Raw genomic sequence first — 17,561 nt, forward strand, 5'->3', positions numbered from 1 at the left:
CGCCTGCGCCAAAGCCTGGGCGGCGTGGTTACCTAGAAACGGTGGTGCCGCGGTTCCAAGCCCAGGGTCCCGGCTTCGCCATGGCCAAATTCGTACTCGCGGGTGAGTGATACCCCCGTACGCCCGCAGATCGCTCAAAACACCGACGACTGCACACCTCCTGTGGCCGCTCCAGCTTCTATATGGGCCACCCAGGCTTTATTATGCTTTCATTCAAAAAGGTGAATTGAGCAGTGTGTACAAACACTGCCGGAAGCAGGATCCAGTGAAGGGAAAGACATCCTTGTCTTCGAGGTGCTTTTGGTCTCACGGGATCCAGTAGCACGTAAACAAATAATTTTGATGGTGCGGTTAATGCAATGAGGGAAATGTGCACAGGGCTCTGAGAAGTGTGACGCGAGAGTAGGGAGGATATTCCAGATAAAGGGACAGAGGCTAGAAGTCCCTGGATATGGGGGAAGTGACTGGACCTGGGTCAAGAATGGGAGCAGGAGGGCAGGAATAGAAACACAAACATAGAGTACTGACTTGTGGACACACCGAGGGAAGAGAGAGTGGGACAGATTGAGAGGGTACCATTGAGGTATACACACTACCATGTGTGAAATAGCTAGCTAGTGATTCTTTGTGAGGACCTAGAGGTGGGGATGGGTAGGTGGAGGCTCAAGAGGGAGGGGATATAACTGATTCATGTTGTACAGCAGTAACCAACACAACATTACAAAGGAATTATCCTTCAATTAAAAATAAAAAATAATTTTTTTAAAGACTTAAAAAAAAAAGAATGGGAGAAGGAGTCAGATCTTTGCCCTTCAGGGACACCAAGCGAAGGTGTTTGAGCTATATCTTGAAAACAATGAGGAGTCATTTAAAATTTTTAAGCAGGCTGGTATCTTAATGAGTTTGCATTTTAGGAAATGCACCTTGTCAGCAATGGAGGAGAAGGATTGGAAATGTGGACTGATATCCAGAAAACCACCGAAGAGGGTCTTACTGCAACAGGCTGTTGTACCTGTCTCCTTTCCTTCTCAGCAAGTTTCTCAAGGCTAGACTGCTCTTCTGTCTCCAGGTCCTCAATCTGGCTTCTGCTGCTGCCTAAATCTGGTTTCTGCTTCTTCCTTCTTTCCAAAATGGCCCTCACCAAAATCACCAAAAGACTTTTACAGGAGCTGTCTGTCATTGTCTTATTTGACCTCTGAGCATCAACACAATTGACATCTCCCATCTTTGTTTCTTTTTTCATTCAGAAGAATATTTTTGAGCAATGACTGACTGTATGCTGGGAAGACAGTGGTAAACAAATGTGCAAAGAAGCATTTGTGGCAATGGCCGGGCTGGGTTCTATCTGAGCAGTGGCAGGGGACCTTATTTAGGCAGAGACTTCCTGGAGAAAGGGATTTTTAAATCAGAGTCCTGAAAGATGATCATAACCTGTTAGAGAGGAAGTTATAAGGAGGAGGGTAAATTAGGCATGGGTAGCCGGGAGTAGGGCTGCAATGAGGAGCACTAGTTGGGTAATGATGGAGAATATAGGCAGAAAATTGAAAGAGATTTAATAGGGTTGAAGCACAGAGTACGAGGAAGAGACTATTATCAGTTGAGGCCAGAGTTAGATAATATATCAAAATATTCTTGTGAGCCATGTTCAATATTTTAAACTTTATCCAAAGTACATGGAAGGCTTTTGAAAGTAGATACATAATCAGTGCAAAATACATTGATTTTGTATTTTGTAAATATATAATCAATGCAAAAGACAATGCAAAATACATAATTTGCATTTTATCTGAGTGTTATCACTACAATGTGAGAAGAAAAAGACTGGTTATCCAGAGCCCAGTTAGGTACTGTAGTCCAGGAAGGAGATACTGGTGGCCTGGCCTGAAATGGTGGGCAATGGAGTTGGAAAGAACTGAATGGATTGGGGAGATCTTAAGGAGACACAGGGCTTCTCTGGTGGCTCAGAGGTTAAAGTGTCTGCCTGCATTGCGGGAGACCTGGTTTCAATCCCTGGGTCGGGAAGATCCCCTGGAGAAGGAAATGGCAACCCTCTCCAGTATTCTTGCCTGGAGAATCCCATGGACGGAGGAGCCTGGTGGGCTACAGTCCACGGGGTCGCAAAGAGTCGGACACGACTGAGCGACTTCATATATATATAGAGAGAGAGACAGACAGACAGACAGAATCTATAGAACTGTTCTGTTCAGTCACTCAGTCGTGTCCGACTCTTTGCGACCCCGTGGACTGTAGCCTACCAGGGTTCTCCATCCACGGGATTCTCCAGGCAAGAATACTGGAGTGGGTTGCCATTTCCTTCTCCAGGGGATCTTCCCGACCCAGGGATCGAACCCGGGTCTCCCGCATTAGAGGCAGACGCGTTAACCTCTGAGCCACCAGGGAAGCCCGAACTAGACATTTAATTGGATGGAGGAAGGAAGAGTTAAAATTATTTCCCAGCAGTAGTTTGCATAACTGGGTAGATGGGAAGTCATTAATAAAAAACAGAGGAGCAAGCTTCATACTGTAGTACTCCTAATACCCTTAAATAACTGGGTGCGTGCTTGCTAAGTCACTTCAGTCATGTCCGACTCTGTGCGACCCTATGAACTGTAACCAGGCTCCTCTGTCCGTGGGATTCTCCAGGCAAGAGTACTAGAGGGGGTTGCCATGCTTTCCTCCAGGGGATCTTCCCAACCCAAGGATTTAGCCCATGTCTCCGGCATTGGCAGGTGGGTTCTTTACTACTAGTGCCATGTGGGAAGCCCAAATACCTGGGTAGATTGACATAACATAAAAGAAGGAGCAGATATAGTGGAGAGTAGTGGCCAAACTATCATAAACATGCTGAGTGCCTATGAGACATTCAGAAGGAGTTTAAAAAATACAAGAGCATATAAAGATAGATAAGGAAATAGTTCTGAACTGGAAATACAGATTTCTACTTGAAGCCAAGAGAATGGAGGAGATTATACAGGAAGAATCATAGAGAGTGAAGATAAGATGCCTTGCAGAATGCTAATCTTCTAATAAATTGATAAATGAAAGGAACCTAAAAGTGTAATGAGGAGGGGCCAGAGAAGCAGGAAAAAAAAAACCTGAAGAATGCCCCCACCATAGTGGGTATTTCGAGTAGAAGGGAGACAGATGCTACCAAGGGTCAATAAGAAAAGCATCAAAAGTATCCATTGGATTTAGTGACATGAAGGTCCTTGGTGACCTTCTACAGAATTATAGGAAAAGCCAGATTGCAGTGGAATGAGAAACAGAAGTGAGGAACTGGGGACGGCAAGCGTAAAGAACTGCTTCAAAAAGCTTTAATAGAAAAGAGCAGGTAGTAGGCAATAGCTAAAGGGAGTCATTGGATTTTTATATCTTAGGACAGGAGAAACTTAAATATAATGTGTATATTTAAATATGATGGAAACAGGCCATTAGAAGCAGAGCTAAGATGTTAGATAACCAATAGAAGTGGAAAAGGGTGGTGTTCAGATCATAAGTGGAGAGATTAGACCTGGATGGAAGGTAGAACCCCTCTTCCATCAAATAGAAGAAAGAAGGTAAGAATGAGTCCAAACGCAGACAGGCTGATAGGTTTGATGGCAGGAGGTTGAGGGATTTCCCAACTGATGCCTTTTTATATGATTTGGTTCAGTTTGTGTAAAGTAGAAAGCAGAAGTTTCTATTGTCTTCTGATATCACAGAAAAATACTGGAGAGAAGGAAGTAGACCAAGTTTGTAACAGTAATTGTAGAGAACAGAAGAGAGTGCTGCTAAGGGAAACAAAGGGATCTCCAGAAAGAGTTGGGGGCCAACTGAGACTCAGTGCAGTTCAGTCGCTCAGTCGTGTCCTACTCTTTGCGACCCTATGGACCGCAGCTTGCCAGGCTTCCCTGTCCATCAGCAACTCCTGGAGCTTGCTCAAACTCATGTCCATGAGTTGGTGATGCCAACTGAGACTGGTAACCATGAATTTATAATGACTCCTCTACTTTGTTCTACAATGTTTATCCAGGGGTGCCAAGTACATGGAACTCAGGCACAGAAAAGGCAGATTATTGGGCTCATCCAGGGTGAGGGGCCTTTACCAGGCTAATTTGCCAGAAGCACAGTGAGGCCAGAGAATTTAAGACAAGAGCTAGAGAGTGGTCTGAATTAGTGAGCCTTGGATTTTAACTAGACAGTGAAGCTAACAGAGGAGTTGATGAAGTCACCAGAAGGTTGAAGAACTGGAGACCGGGAGTAACCAGGGAAGAATGCCATAGAGAGGGTGCTCCCTTGGCCCCTGCCCCAGACATCCATTCAATCCCACCCACTTTAGTGGCTCTCACTTTCTCTGTGTTGATGACTGCAAAATCTATATCCTAAGCCATTCCATGTGGAGAAGGCACTGGCGACCCACTCCAGTACTGTTGCCTGGAAAATCCCATGGACGGAGGAGTCTAGTAGGCTGCAGTCCATGGGGTCGTGAAGAGTCGGACACGACTGAGCAACTTCACTTTCCCTTTTCTCTTTCATGCATTGGAGAAGGAAATGGCAACCCACTCCGGTGTTCTTGCCTGGAGAATCCCAGGGATGGGGGAACCTGGTGGGCTGTCATCTATGGGATTGCACAGAGTCGGACACGACTGAAGCGACTTAGCAGCAGCAGCAGCAAGCCATTACGTGAGGCCTTCTCTTCAGATTTGAACATGCAGCTGCCTGATGGTCACATCCACTCAGATATACTACAGACATTTACAACTGCACTTGCCTATAATTGGAACTTCGCACCCACAATTTCTCTAGTAAGGTCAGGATCACCTACCCACACCAAAAAGTTATCCCAGACTCTTCTCTCTCCCTCCACTTCCCCTTTCCACAGCACTCCTGCCACACATATCAGATCCCCCGGCGATTTTACCGCTCCTCACTTCACACTTTGCCTTTTTGTGGCTACTAACGAGTCATTCATTATTAGTTCGTTCCGTTCCGTCACTCAGTCGTGTCCGACTCTATGCGACCCCGTGGACTGTAGCCTCCCAGGCTTCTCCGTCCATGGGATTCTCCAGGCAAGAATACTGGAGTGGGTTACCGTTTCCTTCTCCAGGGGATCTTCCCGACCCAGGGATCGAACCCGGGTCTCCCGCATTGGAGGCAGACACTTTAACCTCTGAGCCACCAGGGAAGCCGTTATTAGTAGTTCATGCTTAATTAGTAACCTGGCAGTCTCTTAGAGGATCTGAGGTCTAAAATAGAACTGGAGGAGAATAAATATTCAGTAGTCTTTTTTTTCCTTTCTACATTTTATTACTTACGATTCTGCTCTCCTATGAAATTCATTTTATTTTGCCAATATAAGAAAAATCAAAAGTTTATGTGATGACAGTTTAAGCTATAACTCTATATAAAGTACATTGTATCTGTGTGATTAATTCCATAATTATATGATAAACGCTTGGAACTACATGATAATTTCCATGTGATGAAAGAAAATATTGGTAATTTGAACTCTTTTAGGTAGAGCAGATTGCCCGTATTATGCGAAAGCAGAACTTCTGGCAGATTATTTACAAAAGAATCTTCCTGATTTCCGGATACATAAAATTACACAGCATCCTGATGTTTGGGAGGTAAGAGGCCTATATAGTTTGTTAAATTCACATACACATAAAAGTGTGCTCTGGTTTTATTAAATATTAGCTAGTGTATCAGACGGAGAAGGCAATGGCAAGCCACTCCAGTACTCTTTTGCCTAGAAAATCCCATGGATGGAGGAGCCTGGTAGGCTGCAGTCCATGGGATCGCTATGAGTCGGACATGACTGAGCAACTTCACTTTCACTTTTCACTTTCACACATTGGAGAAGGAAATGGCAACCCACTCCAGTGTTCTTGCCTGGAGAATCCCAGGGATGGGGGAGCCTGGTGGGCTTCCGTCTATGGGGTCGCACAGAGTTGGACACGACCGAAGCGACTTGGCAGCAGCAGCAGCAGTGTATCAGATAGCTTTCCAGTATTGAATGTTCATATACTATTGATATTTTGATGCTAATAAATCCCTACTGCTCAGGGTCAAAGCATTATTCATATTTCTTCCTAGTGCCTAGTAGAACAAATGAGGCCCTAATCAGTAAGTAGAATAAATTTGGCTGTTCTTTTTCCTATAAGAATCCACGTAGCCTGTATGTACTCTTTAACTTTCAATTCTCCTTCAAATTGATTTCTGATGGCATGAGGGACTTGCTTACTTGACATGACCTTCATTTAAATTGAAATGGAAATTTAGGTGAAGGAGTTTCCTTTACTGGGGAGTACTCTTGGGAATAGCATCCTGAGAAAGAATGAAGGTGGCAGGATTGTGCAGTGGGAGAAGTTGAACTGCCATACAGCACTAACAGGCTTCCCAGGTCGCACTGCCAATTCTGGAGACAAAAGACATGCAGGTTTGATCCCTGGGTCAGGAAGATCCCCTGGAGGAGGGCACAGCAACCCCCACCAGTATTCTTACCTGGAGAATCCCATGGACAGAGGAGCCCTGCAGACTACAGTCCATGGAGTCGCAAAGAGTCGAACAGGACTGAAGAGACTTAACAGGCATGCACAGCATAGCCAGGGAGCTCAGCTGGCCCTCCAGGGAACTCTAAAGCTGGTATGACCCTTCAGAGATACCCCCCAAAATCAGCAAGGGGGCCAGGTTTCTATTCTCCAACAGCTAACAGTCATAGGATGTGGGCTGCCCTGGGGAAGAGACTTAACCTTAGGCAACGGAACATCCTTAGGTTGAGGTCAGTCTCCAGAGAGATACTCAGCTCTGAAACATCAGTAGTCAATATACCTGGTGGCAGAGGGCATGAGTGCCTTGGTCACGAAGGAGGAATAGGGACAACATGTGACAGGATTTGCTAGTTCAACAGTTGTGCCTTTTGGATCCACATGCTCCATATAGTAAGTTTCACGCTATCTGGAAACAGCTCTTCCAGAATTCTGGTTAACTTTATAAGAAATTGTTGTTGTTCAGTCGCTAAGTCATTTCTGACTCTCTGTGACCCCAGGAACTGCAACACAGCAGGCTCCCCTGTCCTTCACTGTCTCCCTGAGTTTGCTCAGACTTTTGTCCATTGAGTCGGTGATACCGTCCAACCGTCTCATCCTCCGTCGAAGTTTAGTTAAATAACAGTAGCCTCCACTGCATATCGTTTCAGCACCGTTAACTGACACTCTTCACATTTCTGCTCTTCTATCCTTTGTGGAGCCCCCTCACCCTCTGCAGAGCCAGGTGACTTAGCAGGTGTGGTGACTTAGACCTGTATCCTTAGCGGTCCAAGCCCTCGTCTCAACCTTTTTCAGGATGTGACTGCTGTGCTTGTCCATTTGCCGACAAAACTGAGCAAGCCACTACCAAGCTGTGCAGGTATCAGCCTCTCAGCTGGTGCCTGCGCCTTCGGTGGGTTGTTCCATCCCTCTAATCACACTGCTAGATGGTACCATACATGACAGGGCCAGTGAACCCCCTGGTTACATGCCCAAAGCCATACATCCTTTCCTCTGCGGTGGGCTTCTTGGTTCAAAGTGATGTTATACAGGAACCATGTGGTAGGTTCAGTTCAGTCACTCAGTCATGTCTGACTCTTTGTGACCCCATGGACTGCAGCACACCAGGCTTCCCTGTGTATCACCAACTACCAGAGCTTACCCAAACTCAGGTTAAACATTTTCAAAGGTGTTGAACAGGGTGCTGGCCAAAGTCTTATAAGCAATAAAGGCAGTTCTCTACCCAGAATATATGTTGATTAAAATCGAGGTGAATCACTTCTCTTTCCAAGGAAGAGGGATCCAATGTAATCAGTTTGCCCTCAACAGGCTGGTTGTAGTCTTCGAGGGATCGTGCCATTAACAGGAAGTCAGCATTAATGACAATAGCAATGGCTGCATTAGCTCTGTTGAGTGATAACTTGTTTTCTTGGGCCGTTGCATAACTTTTTCATGTCCCATTGTGCCTTCAGCTGTCTTAAGTTTTCTTATTGCTGGGGTTGCTGAGTGCTTCTTTCATAGTAGACGTTCTCTGGTGGGCACTGCCCCCCTGTCTTCTTTTATTTCAGAATTCTATCATCCCAGTTTCTAGGGGGTCCAGCTCTTTTATAATAGCATGACCTTTAACAGCCATGGCCCAGAAATGACAGCCACACAGGGCTTCTCAGTGATGCTGAGACCCTTCCAGAGGACACAGTGGACTAGTGAGTTTCCCGCCCTCCACTGTAACGAGCCCATTTTTTTCTCAGCTTTTTCATCCCTTCTTCCATGATCTTTCCTGACAGTTCTGGCATTTCCGTTTTATTTCATCCCTTCCTCAAAGCTTTGAAGAACCGTCCTAGCAGCATGTTATCACACACTTCTGAGGTCTTTGCTAGGGTGCACTCTTGAATAGAAGAGTGGCTCACTTTGATACATTCTCTCATCCAGGTTTATGTTGCACTCCTGATTCTGCTCCCTCAGGGGCCAGTTCTATACATACTCTCCCAGCTCCTGCCAGGACATCCCCATACCCCGCTTGCTGCTGAAGGCCTTTGAGGCAGAGACCCTTTCTTCCAGATTCCCAGTACTTCGCTGGTGAGCCTAGGTTGCAGCTGGAGGGACCATGGGGGAATCATCATGCTGAAAACGTCAACAAGGGAAATTCATTTCTAAGATGTTATTTGTAAGGTCGCCTCATTACGCACACCTCCAAAGCAAGAATGTTGCCACATAGTTTATACCCGTAGCAATGTTTTGCTCTTTCTCTCGGCAGGTATTGTCACTGGAAGCCCTGGTGTGTGCAAACCAGATAATGATGACTTAACCTTTTTCTCAGTAAATATTATCAGAAATCCCCAGATAATTTTAACTCATTAATTCAGTCTAAAAAATATAAACTATACTCACATATTTGGAAAGCAATATCAAATTTATATGGCCGTAAGACCAGAGACAGCTCATACAAAAGACCATTTCAGTCAGAAAATTTGGCTTCTGTTTTAAGCTAAACACTTGCATTTCAGGTCTGCTCAGGAAAGAGAGCAACTTTCAATACCTTTATTTGGTCAATGAATTTGAAGAATGTTCTTTCTTACTTGATTAATTTGTTACTCAACTCATCACTATTTCTATATTTGTATTTTACAGTTTAAAGATATCTAAATTTTATTATGTATACACAGAGGTGGTAAAAAAAAAAAACACTAGAATTTTACTGTTTGAACTCCAAAGTACTGCATTGAATTCCAAGGCAGATGCAATGTGTGACTTCTCATGGACAATATCATTCCGTAGGAGTGGCTGAAAGATTTGTGCAAAAAGAATAGGTGGAGTCACAACAAGTCCCCTATCATCTGGAGAGAGCTGTTGGATCGTGGAGGAAAGGGTTTGCTTTTGGGAGGATATAACGAGTTCCTAGAACATGCCCAGGTATAAAAATTAAGTTGACTTATCTGTCTGAAACATTATTGCTCTATTATTTGTTTTTTGTATTGTATTTTTCAAATGTCTTTCATTATAAGGTATTCTCTCAGCTCTCTTTTTACTCTATTTGGGCTTGAAACAAGAATTTTGCTTTATAGCTGTTGTCAGCTATCCTGGTGTTGATTTTTTCTTTCCCAATATTTAGCTTTACTATGGTGTCACCTCTAGCATGACGACTGAGCTGATGAAGAGAGTTGCTCAAGAAAACCTGGAGACACATATAGAAAAAGAGTTGGAGAAGGAATCCCTGAAAGGTCTCGTTAACCCCTTGCAGGTCTGGATCACCAGGTGGGATCGTCAAGTCCCAGGATTGTGAGACTGGCTTTTTATGTTTAGAAAGGAAAAATTATGTGGAATTAATTACATGATGGAAGAATATCTGAATGTCAAGTTTGAGATTTGTATGTAGGTATATGCTTTTGAACTGTGGTGTTGGAGAAGACTCTTGAGAGTCCCTTGGACTGCAAGGAGATCCAACCAGTCCATTCTAGAGGAGATCCATCCAGGGTGTTCATTGGAAGGACTGATGCTAAAACTGAAACTCCAATACTTTGGCCACCTCATGCGACGAGTTGACTCACTGGAAAAGACTCTGATCCTGGGAGGGATTGGGGACAGGAGGAGATGGGGACGACAGAGAATGAGATGGATGGATGGCATCAGCAACTCGATGGACATGAGTTTGACTGAACTCCAGGAGTTGGTGATGGACAGGGAGGCCTGGCGTGCTTTGATTCGTGGGGTCGCAAAGAGTCGGACACGACTGAGCGATTGAACTGATTGACTGACTGACTGATAGGACTATTATAGATACACAGTACTTGTATACACATATATATCACCTAATATAGCCCCATACATGAGTTCTAGATCTTCCCTGGTGGTTCAGTCCGTAAAGTATCTGCCTGCAATCAGGAGACCTGGGTTTGAACCCTGAGTCAGGAAGATCCCCTGGAGGAGGAAATGGCCACCCACTCCAGCATTCTTGCCTGGAGAATCCCGTGGACAGAGAAGCCTGGTGGGCTGCAGTCCATGCGGCTACACAGAGTCGGACACAATTCAGTGACTAAAGCACCATCATGAATTCTAGACTGCATACAGTGTTAATGTGTCTATAATCTGCATGTGATGCGCTTACACACTGACTCGAAGAGCAGCTTTACAGCAAAGATATTTACTTTGCGTAACTGTCTCCAGCCCTCCTGCCCTCTCTGTGTGTGTCCCATGCTGTCTGTCCTCATGCCATCCTTCCCTTCCCCTTGTTTCCTCCCTCCCCCCGACCCCGTCTTCCTGACTGCTGCCTTCTTCCTCTTGCGCGCCCTTGGATCTTCCCGATGCACTCCCCTCCTCCCACTCCTGCCCCTTCTTTCTTTGTCTCTTTCTCACTTTCGTCACTCTCGCTGTCAGGCTGGGTGGACACGTTCCATGTCTGTCGCTGCTTTTTCTCTCTTCCTCTGCACGGTGTCTCTCTGTCTCTTTTGCTGTCCATCTTATTGTATCTCTCTCTGTCCCTTTGCTTTCCTCACCTTCTAATCTGTCTCTCATACTGCCCTTCTTACTGCTTATGTGTGTATCCTAATATACAGGCTCAGCTGAAAAATTATTTATCATGAAGTATTCAAAATGCTAAAAGAACTGAAAATGATGTAATAACCATACATGAACCAAACACCCAGATCTAATATTTCATCTGCTTTAGATATTTGTAAAGGATTAAAACGGTACAGATGCTCTTGAAAACCCCATTGCAGCTCCCTTCAAACCCAGTATGAAAACCAAAAGTGCTCAGATGTATTCCTGAAGTCCCCTATGATAATGAGGTTGTTAGGGCTCTCATTATCAGCCAAGCTATAGAGTACTCAAATACTGGCTGAATTGTGGGTACAGATACATGACATCTTGCCTGTGTTGATCCTAGGCTTCTTTATAAGGATTTGGAAAAACAAGCCTTTCTAAAAGATGTCATCAATTTGCAGGTAAGGGTATAAATAGAAAAGAGCTATGGTTAAATGGACTTCCCAGGTGGCTCAGTGGTGAAGAATCCACCTGCCAGTGCAGGAGACGCGGGTTCATTCCCTGGGTCAGGAAAATCACCTGGAGAAGGAAATGGCAACCCACTGTAGTATTCTTGCCTGGAGAATTCCATGGACAAAGGAGCCTGGTGGACCACAGTCCCTGGGGTTGCAGAGAGTCAGATACAACTGAACGACTAACACATTCACACTTTCAAACATGAAATTACAGTAACATAACAGTTCTTTTAAATTTTGCTTTCTGCCTATTCTGTTTAACTGGAAAAGCGTTATAAACAAGTACACTTCTTACCTTGGGAGTGTTTTCAGATAACCAAAACAAGAAGTAATCAGTGAGAAATTTTGTGTTTTACTTTTGATTCCTAGCATTCAAAATATCTGCGTAGCTGTGTATGTCAATTTAAGATACTAATCAAGTATTAATGCGCGTGCAGAAAAATACCTATTAAGAATAGAGCCTGAAAAGGAGCTGAAGATTTAACCGTTCATTATCTTGGTTTTCCATTTTTATTAGTGCATCATCTCTTGCCTGCTACCATCTAATTCCCATCTTGACAAGTGGTGAAGTGTTTGGACCACAAATGGAAATCAGCATAAACCTATTTGACAATAAGCACACAGAAGAAAAACTCATAAGCCATAAACAAGAGGCTGAGGACCTGGCGTCTCCCTACCTCCAGAGTGTGTCCATCTGCACCCAAGCGGAGGAGGCCTTCCACGGGGCCCACGTGATCATCATCCTGGATGACCACGTGGACAAGGAGATATACAGTCTGGAAGACTGCATTCGCAGCAGAGCTCCTCTGTGTCAGCTCTACGGATCCTTAATTGAGAAAAATGCTTACACTTTTGCCAAAATTATTGTGGGAGGGAAAACCTTTGTGAATCTCAAAACAGCTTTGCTTATGAAATATGCCCCAAACTTTGCCCGCAATATTATCGCTGTGGCCTTGGGTGTGGAGGGCCAAGCGAAGGCAGCACTGGCCAGGAAGCTGAAAATTACTCCCTCGTGTGAGTGAGCTCAAGTTTCCATGTCTGGTTTTTAACAGATGTCACAGCAGCAGGTTCCAGGAAGAACCTGTCCCTTCTAAAATCAGTCGGGATATCTGGACTGGAAAGTATGGAGCAAATGCCAAGAATTTCTGATTGTGTGATGTCAGCACTGTGCAAACACTTTAATTGTTGTTGTTCAGTTACTCAGCTGTGTCCAGCTCTTTTGTGACCCCAGGAAATGCAGGCTTCTCTGTCCATCACTATCTCCTTGAGTCTGCTCAAACTCATGTCCATTGAGTCAGTGATGCAATCCAACCATCTCATCCTCTGTCACCCCCTTCTCCTCTTGTCTTCAATCTTTCCCAGCATCAGGGTCTTTTCCAATGACTCAGCTCTTTGCATCAGGTGGCCAAAGTATTGGAACCTCAGCTTCAGCATCAGTCCTTCCAGTGAATATTCAGGGTTGACTTCCTTTAGGATTGAGGTTTGATCTCCCTAGTTTTTATGACTCGCTGATCTTTTAACATCATTATAAGAACTAAGAAACAAATATTTAAATAATAAGATTCCTATTTTTCAAGTAGTAATTTGAAACTTAATATTCAATTTTTCCCCCCATGAGAATAGTTATCTAAGGTCATCAGTGTTTTTTAAAACATATTCAGGCCTCTGTTAAAATGACCCCACCCCACTACCCAGCTCTGTGTGACTTAGGGCAATCACTTAACCTTACTGTACTGTACTTCCTCACCTGTAAAATCAGGATGTTAGAATTGATGCCAAGACTCAAAGAGATAGCATTTCAAAAGGGCTTAGAGGAGTGCCTGGCACATGGTAATGGTTTGTAAGGATAGTAAACTTGTTAAGAGGATTATGCTATCTCATCAGTTTCTGTTCTTAGTAATGTTTGGGCTGGTAGACTCAAGAATCATAAGAGGATGAGACAGAATTAGAAAATGAATTGTGTTTAAAGGGAGCACAGGAGGAGCAGAAAAGAAAAAAAAATGGAGACCAGCTGGGACAAAGAAAGGGAAATGATAGAGGGACAGCAGTTGAAGTGAAGTAGCAGGGAGGAAGTTGGCAATGACAGAGTTAAAGTGACATGAACTAGGTAAGCCTTCATGGAGAACCATTTCAGGAAAATTCCAGATGCCAAGAAGGTAGCAAACATTTTCAGAATTTTCCTTGAGTTCAGTCAAACGTAAAACTGTTTCTCAGACCTAGTGCATTGGGACACTTACTTGGGACGTTTCCTGTACAGTTCAGTCACTCAGTCATACCCGACTCTTTGCGACCCCATGAAATGCAGCACGCCAGGCCTCCCTGTCCATCACCAACTCCCAGAGTTTACTCAAACTCATGTCCATCGAGTCGGTGATGCCATCCAGCCATCTCATTCTCTCTCATCCCCTTTCCTGCCTTCAGTCTTTCCTAGCATCAAGATCTTTTCCAGTGAGCCAGTTCTTCGCATCAGGTGGCCAAAGTATTGGAGTTTCAGCTTCAACATCAGTTCTTCCTATGAACACTCAGGACTGATCTCCTTTAGGATGGACTGGTTGGATCTCCTTGCAGTCCAAAGGAGTCTCAAGAGTCTTCTCCAACACCACAGTTAAAAAGCTTCAATTCTTCGGTGCTCAGCTTTCTTTATAGTCCAACTCTCACATCCATATATGACTGCTGGAAAGACCATAGCCTTGACTAGACGGACCTTTGTTGGCAAAGTAATGTCCCTGCTTTTTAATGTGCTTTCTAGGTTGGGCATGATTTTTCTTCCAAGGAACAAGCATCTTTTAATTTCATGGCTACAGTCACCATCTGCAGTGACTTTAGTGAAAGTGAAGTGGCTCAGTCGTGTCCAACTCTTTGCGACCCCATGGACTGTAGCCTACCAGGCTCCTCAGTCCATGGAATTTTCCAGGCCAGAGTGGGTTGCCATTTCTTTCTCCAGGGGATCTTCCCAACCCAGGGATCGAACCCAGTTCTCCCGCATTACAAGCAGACACTTTACCATCTGAGCCACCAACTTTGGAGCCTCCCAAAATAAAGTCTGTCACTGTTTCCCATTTATTTGCCATGAAGTGATGGGACCAGATGCCATGATTTGAGTTTTCTGAATTTTGAGTTTTAAGCCAGCTTTTTCACTCTCTTCTTTTACTTTCATCAAGAGGCTCTTTACTTCTTCTTCACTTTCTGCCATAAGGGTGATGTCATCTCCATATCTGAGGTTATTGATATTTCTCCCGACAATCTTGATTCCAGTTTGTGCTACCTCCAGCCCAACATTTCTCATGATGTACTCTGCATATAAGTTAAACAAGCAGGGTGACAATATACAGCCTTGATGTACTCCTTTCCCAATTTGGAACCAGTCTGTTGTTCCATGTCCGGTTCTAACTGTTGCTTCCTGACCTGCATACAGGTTTCTTAAGAGGCAGGTCAGGTGGTCTGGTATTCCCATCTCTTTCAGAATTTTCCACAATTTGTTGTGATCCACACAGTCAAAGGCTTTGGCATAGTAAATAAAACAGAAGTAGATTTTTTTCTTGAACTCTCTTGTTTTTTCGATGATCCATCGGATGTTGGCAATTTGATCTCTGGTTCCTCTGCCTTTTCTAAAACCAGTTTGAACATCTGGAAGTTCACAGTTCATGTACTGTTGAAGCCTGGCTTGGAGAATTTTGAGTATTACTTTATTAGTGTGTGAGGTGAGTGCAATTGTGTGGTAGTTTGAGCATTCTTTGGCATTGCCTTTCTTTGGGATTGGAATGAAGACTGACCTTTTCCAGTCCTGTGACCACTGCTCAGTTTTCCAAATTTGCTGGCATATTGAGTGCAGCACTTTCATAGCATCATCTTTTAGGATTTGAAATAGTTCCACTGTAATTCCATCACCTCCACTAGCTTTGTTCATAGTGATGCTTCCTAAGGCCCACTTGACTTCACATTCCAGGCTATCAGGCTCTAGGTGAGTGGTCATACCATCGTGATTATCTGTGTCATGAGATCTGTTTTGTATAGTTCTGTGTATTCTTGCCACTTCTTAATATTTCTGCTTCTGTTAGGTCCATACCATTTCTGTCCTTTATTGAGCCCATCTTTGCATGAAATATTCCCTTGGTATCTCTAATTTTCTTGAAGAGATCTCTAGTCTTTCCCATTCTATTGTTTTCTTCTATTGCTTTGCACTGATCACTGAAGAAGGCTTTCTTATCTCTCCTTGCTATTCTTTGGAACTCAGCATTCAAATGGGTATGTCTTTCCTTTTCTCCTTTGCTTTTCACTTCGTACAAGTGACAGAAAGTCCACTCAAAGAGACAGAAGTCAGACAGAAAGTGTTTTCCCACATAAGAGTGCAGGGGTAGTTCTTATTTCAGGCGTAGCCAGATGCTGGAATTCAAATGATGATGTCAAGCCTGGGTTGTGCTCTCACTTGGCTCATCATTCAGCTCTGCTTTCCATAGCTTTGGTCTGATTCTCAGACTGACTTTCTCTAAAAAGTGTCAAAATGGCCCCTGGCATCATCATTCAACAACCCCATGGGGTAAAAAAAAAAAAAAATACTCTCTTAATTCTTTGTATAAAATCTAGCAGAATATTTTCTCATTGGCTACACTTGGACCATGTGTTGTTCAGTCGCTAAGTTGTGTCTGACTCTTTGCAACCCCATGGACTATAGCACACCAGGCTTCCCTGTCCCTCACCGTCTCCCAGAGTTTACCCAAGTTCATGTCCATTGAATCAGTGATGCTATCCAAGCATCTCATCCTCTGCCACCCTCTTCTTTTGCCTTCAATCTTGGACCATGTGCCTGTCTCCTGATCAGAGATCAGGAGATCTGTTCAACTCTTATGATCAGAACAGGAGATCAGATCAACTGTTGTGATCAGAAATCTGGAATCTAGGTCTCATACCCATTGATAGACTTGAGGTATGAGAACAACTTTACCCGAACCAAATGGGCTGAAATTGGGGAAGGGTACCTTAAAGAAAAACCTGTATGCAGTTAAAGAAAAAAAAAAAATAGAGATGTTAGGGGAAAAAAAGCAGATGTCCACTATAGTTTTCTCTAGGGTAACTTAAGGCATTTAGAACCATAAAGGGCCTTAAAACTTACAAAAAAATTATTTTTCCTACTGCCTGCCTTTTAACACAACTCTGTAAGAGTGTGATAACTGAAACTGCTGGAACCATTTTTGGACCATGAGGGGAAGGCCAAGACAATAGCATCTTTGAGCTGCTGAACAAATACCAGTGTCACTGCCTACCTCGACTTATTATTTGAGAAAAGTGAACTTCCAGTTAAGCTAAGTCAGAAGGATATTCTCTTACTTGAAGCCAACAGGAAACTTAGCTCATACAGAACAGGGAAGAATTCTATCACCATACTAGAAAGTGGTGTGAAATTATAAGAAATTAAGTTTTTAAGCAAATAAATTGATAAATACATCAATAATGCCTTCTTTCACCTTGGATACATTTGTAAAAAATCTACAATTATTAGAATTGTATTAAATGCCAATCCCCATTTCTCTCTAACTGCATCCTCTTCTTTTTCTTTGAAGTACGTATCATGGTTTTAGTAGTTATTTTCTCACCCACTCCCCTCCACCCCCCAGAATATTGCAGGAATTTGGGCTGATTTGTTTTCTTCTGAGCCTCCCATCTAAAAGTACCTCCTATATACAAGCTGATTCAGTAACTCTGTGGATTAAGATGTTCCTTGGGGGTCCTCTTATTTCAACACTCCCATATTGCAGGAAACGAAAGCCATTCAGGGAGTCAAGTGACTTGCCCAGATTTTCATTCCAGTCTAGAATCAAGGACTCACTGTCAGAATCAAAGCAGATAAAAAAAAATCCTCTTCATGGCAAACAGAGTGGTGAAGTTAGGACCACAGCAGGGGTTTCATTTTCAGTAGCAGTTTCACTCAAGGAGCATTTCAGTGTCTCCTGAATTCAGTCATATGCCCACACCACCCACAACCATTATTAGGAATGGCCAAACCTTGGTGATTAAGGAGATGATCCACATCATTTGCAGAGTTTTAACCCACTCCAGTATT

At 43.7% G+C, this 17,561-nt stretch overlaps 1 protein-coding gene across 1 annotated transcript in view; it reads left to right on the top strand.

The window, feature by feature from the left end:
* Positions 1 to 37: 37 nt before the first annotated feature.
* The window catches only part of MDH1B (malate dehydrogenase 1B), a 34,279-nt gene continuing 16,755 nt past the window's right edge, over positions 38 to 17,561 (top strand). Inside the window, exons 1-5 of the mRNA XM_055398559.2 lie at positions 38 to 102; positions 5,497 to 5,609; positions 9,285 to 9,419; positions 9,619 to 9,761; positions 12,021 to 12,517. Of these exons, the coding sequence (XP_055254534.2) occupies positions 81 to 102; positions 5,497 to 5,609; positions 9,285 to 9,419; positions 9,619 to 9,761; positions 12,021 to 12,517 (910 nt within the window). The 5' untranslated portion in view covers positions 38 to 80. The remainder of the gene's footprint in view (positions 103 to 5,496; positions 5,610 to 9,284; positions 9,420 to 9,618; positions 9,762 to 12,020; positions 12,518 to 17,561) is intronic.

This window comes from Moschus berezovskii, chromosome 2 (assembly GCF_049115385.1).
Source record: "Moschus berezovskii isolate FMDL1 chromosome 2, NW_MosBer_1.0, whole genome shotgun sequence".
Classification (NCBI taxonomy): Eukaryota; Metazoa; Chordata; class Mammalia; order Artiodactyla; family Moschidae; genus Moschus; species Moschus berezovskii.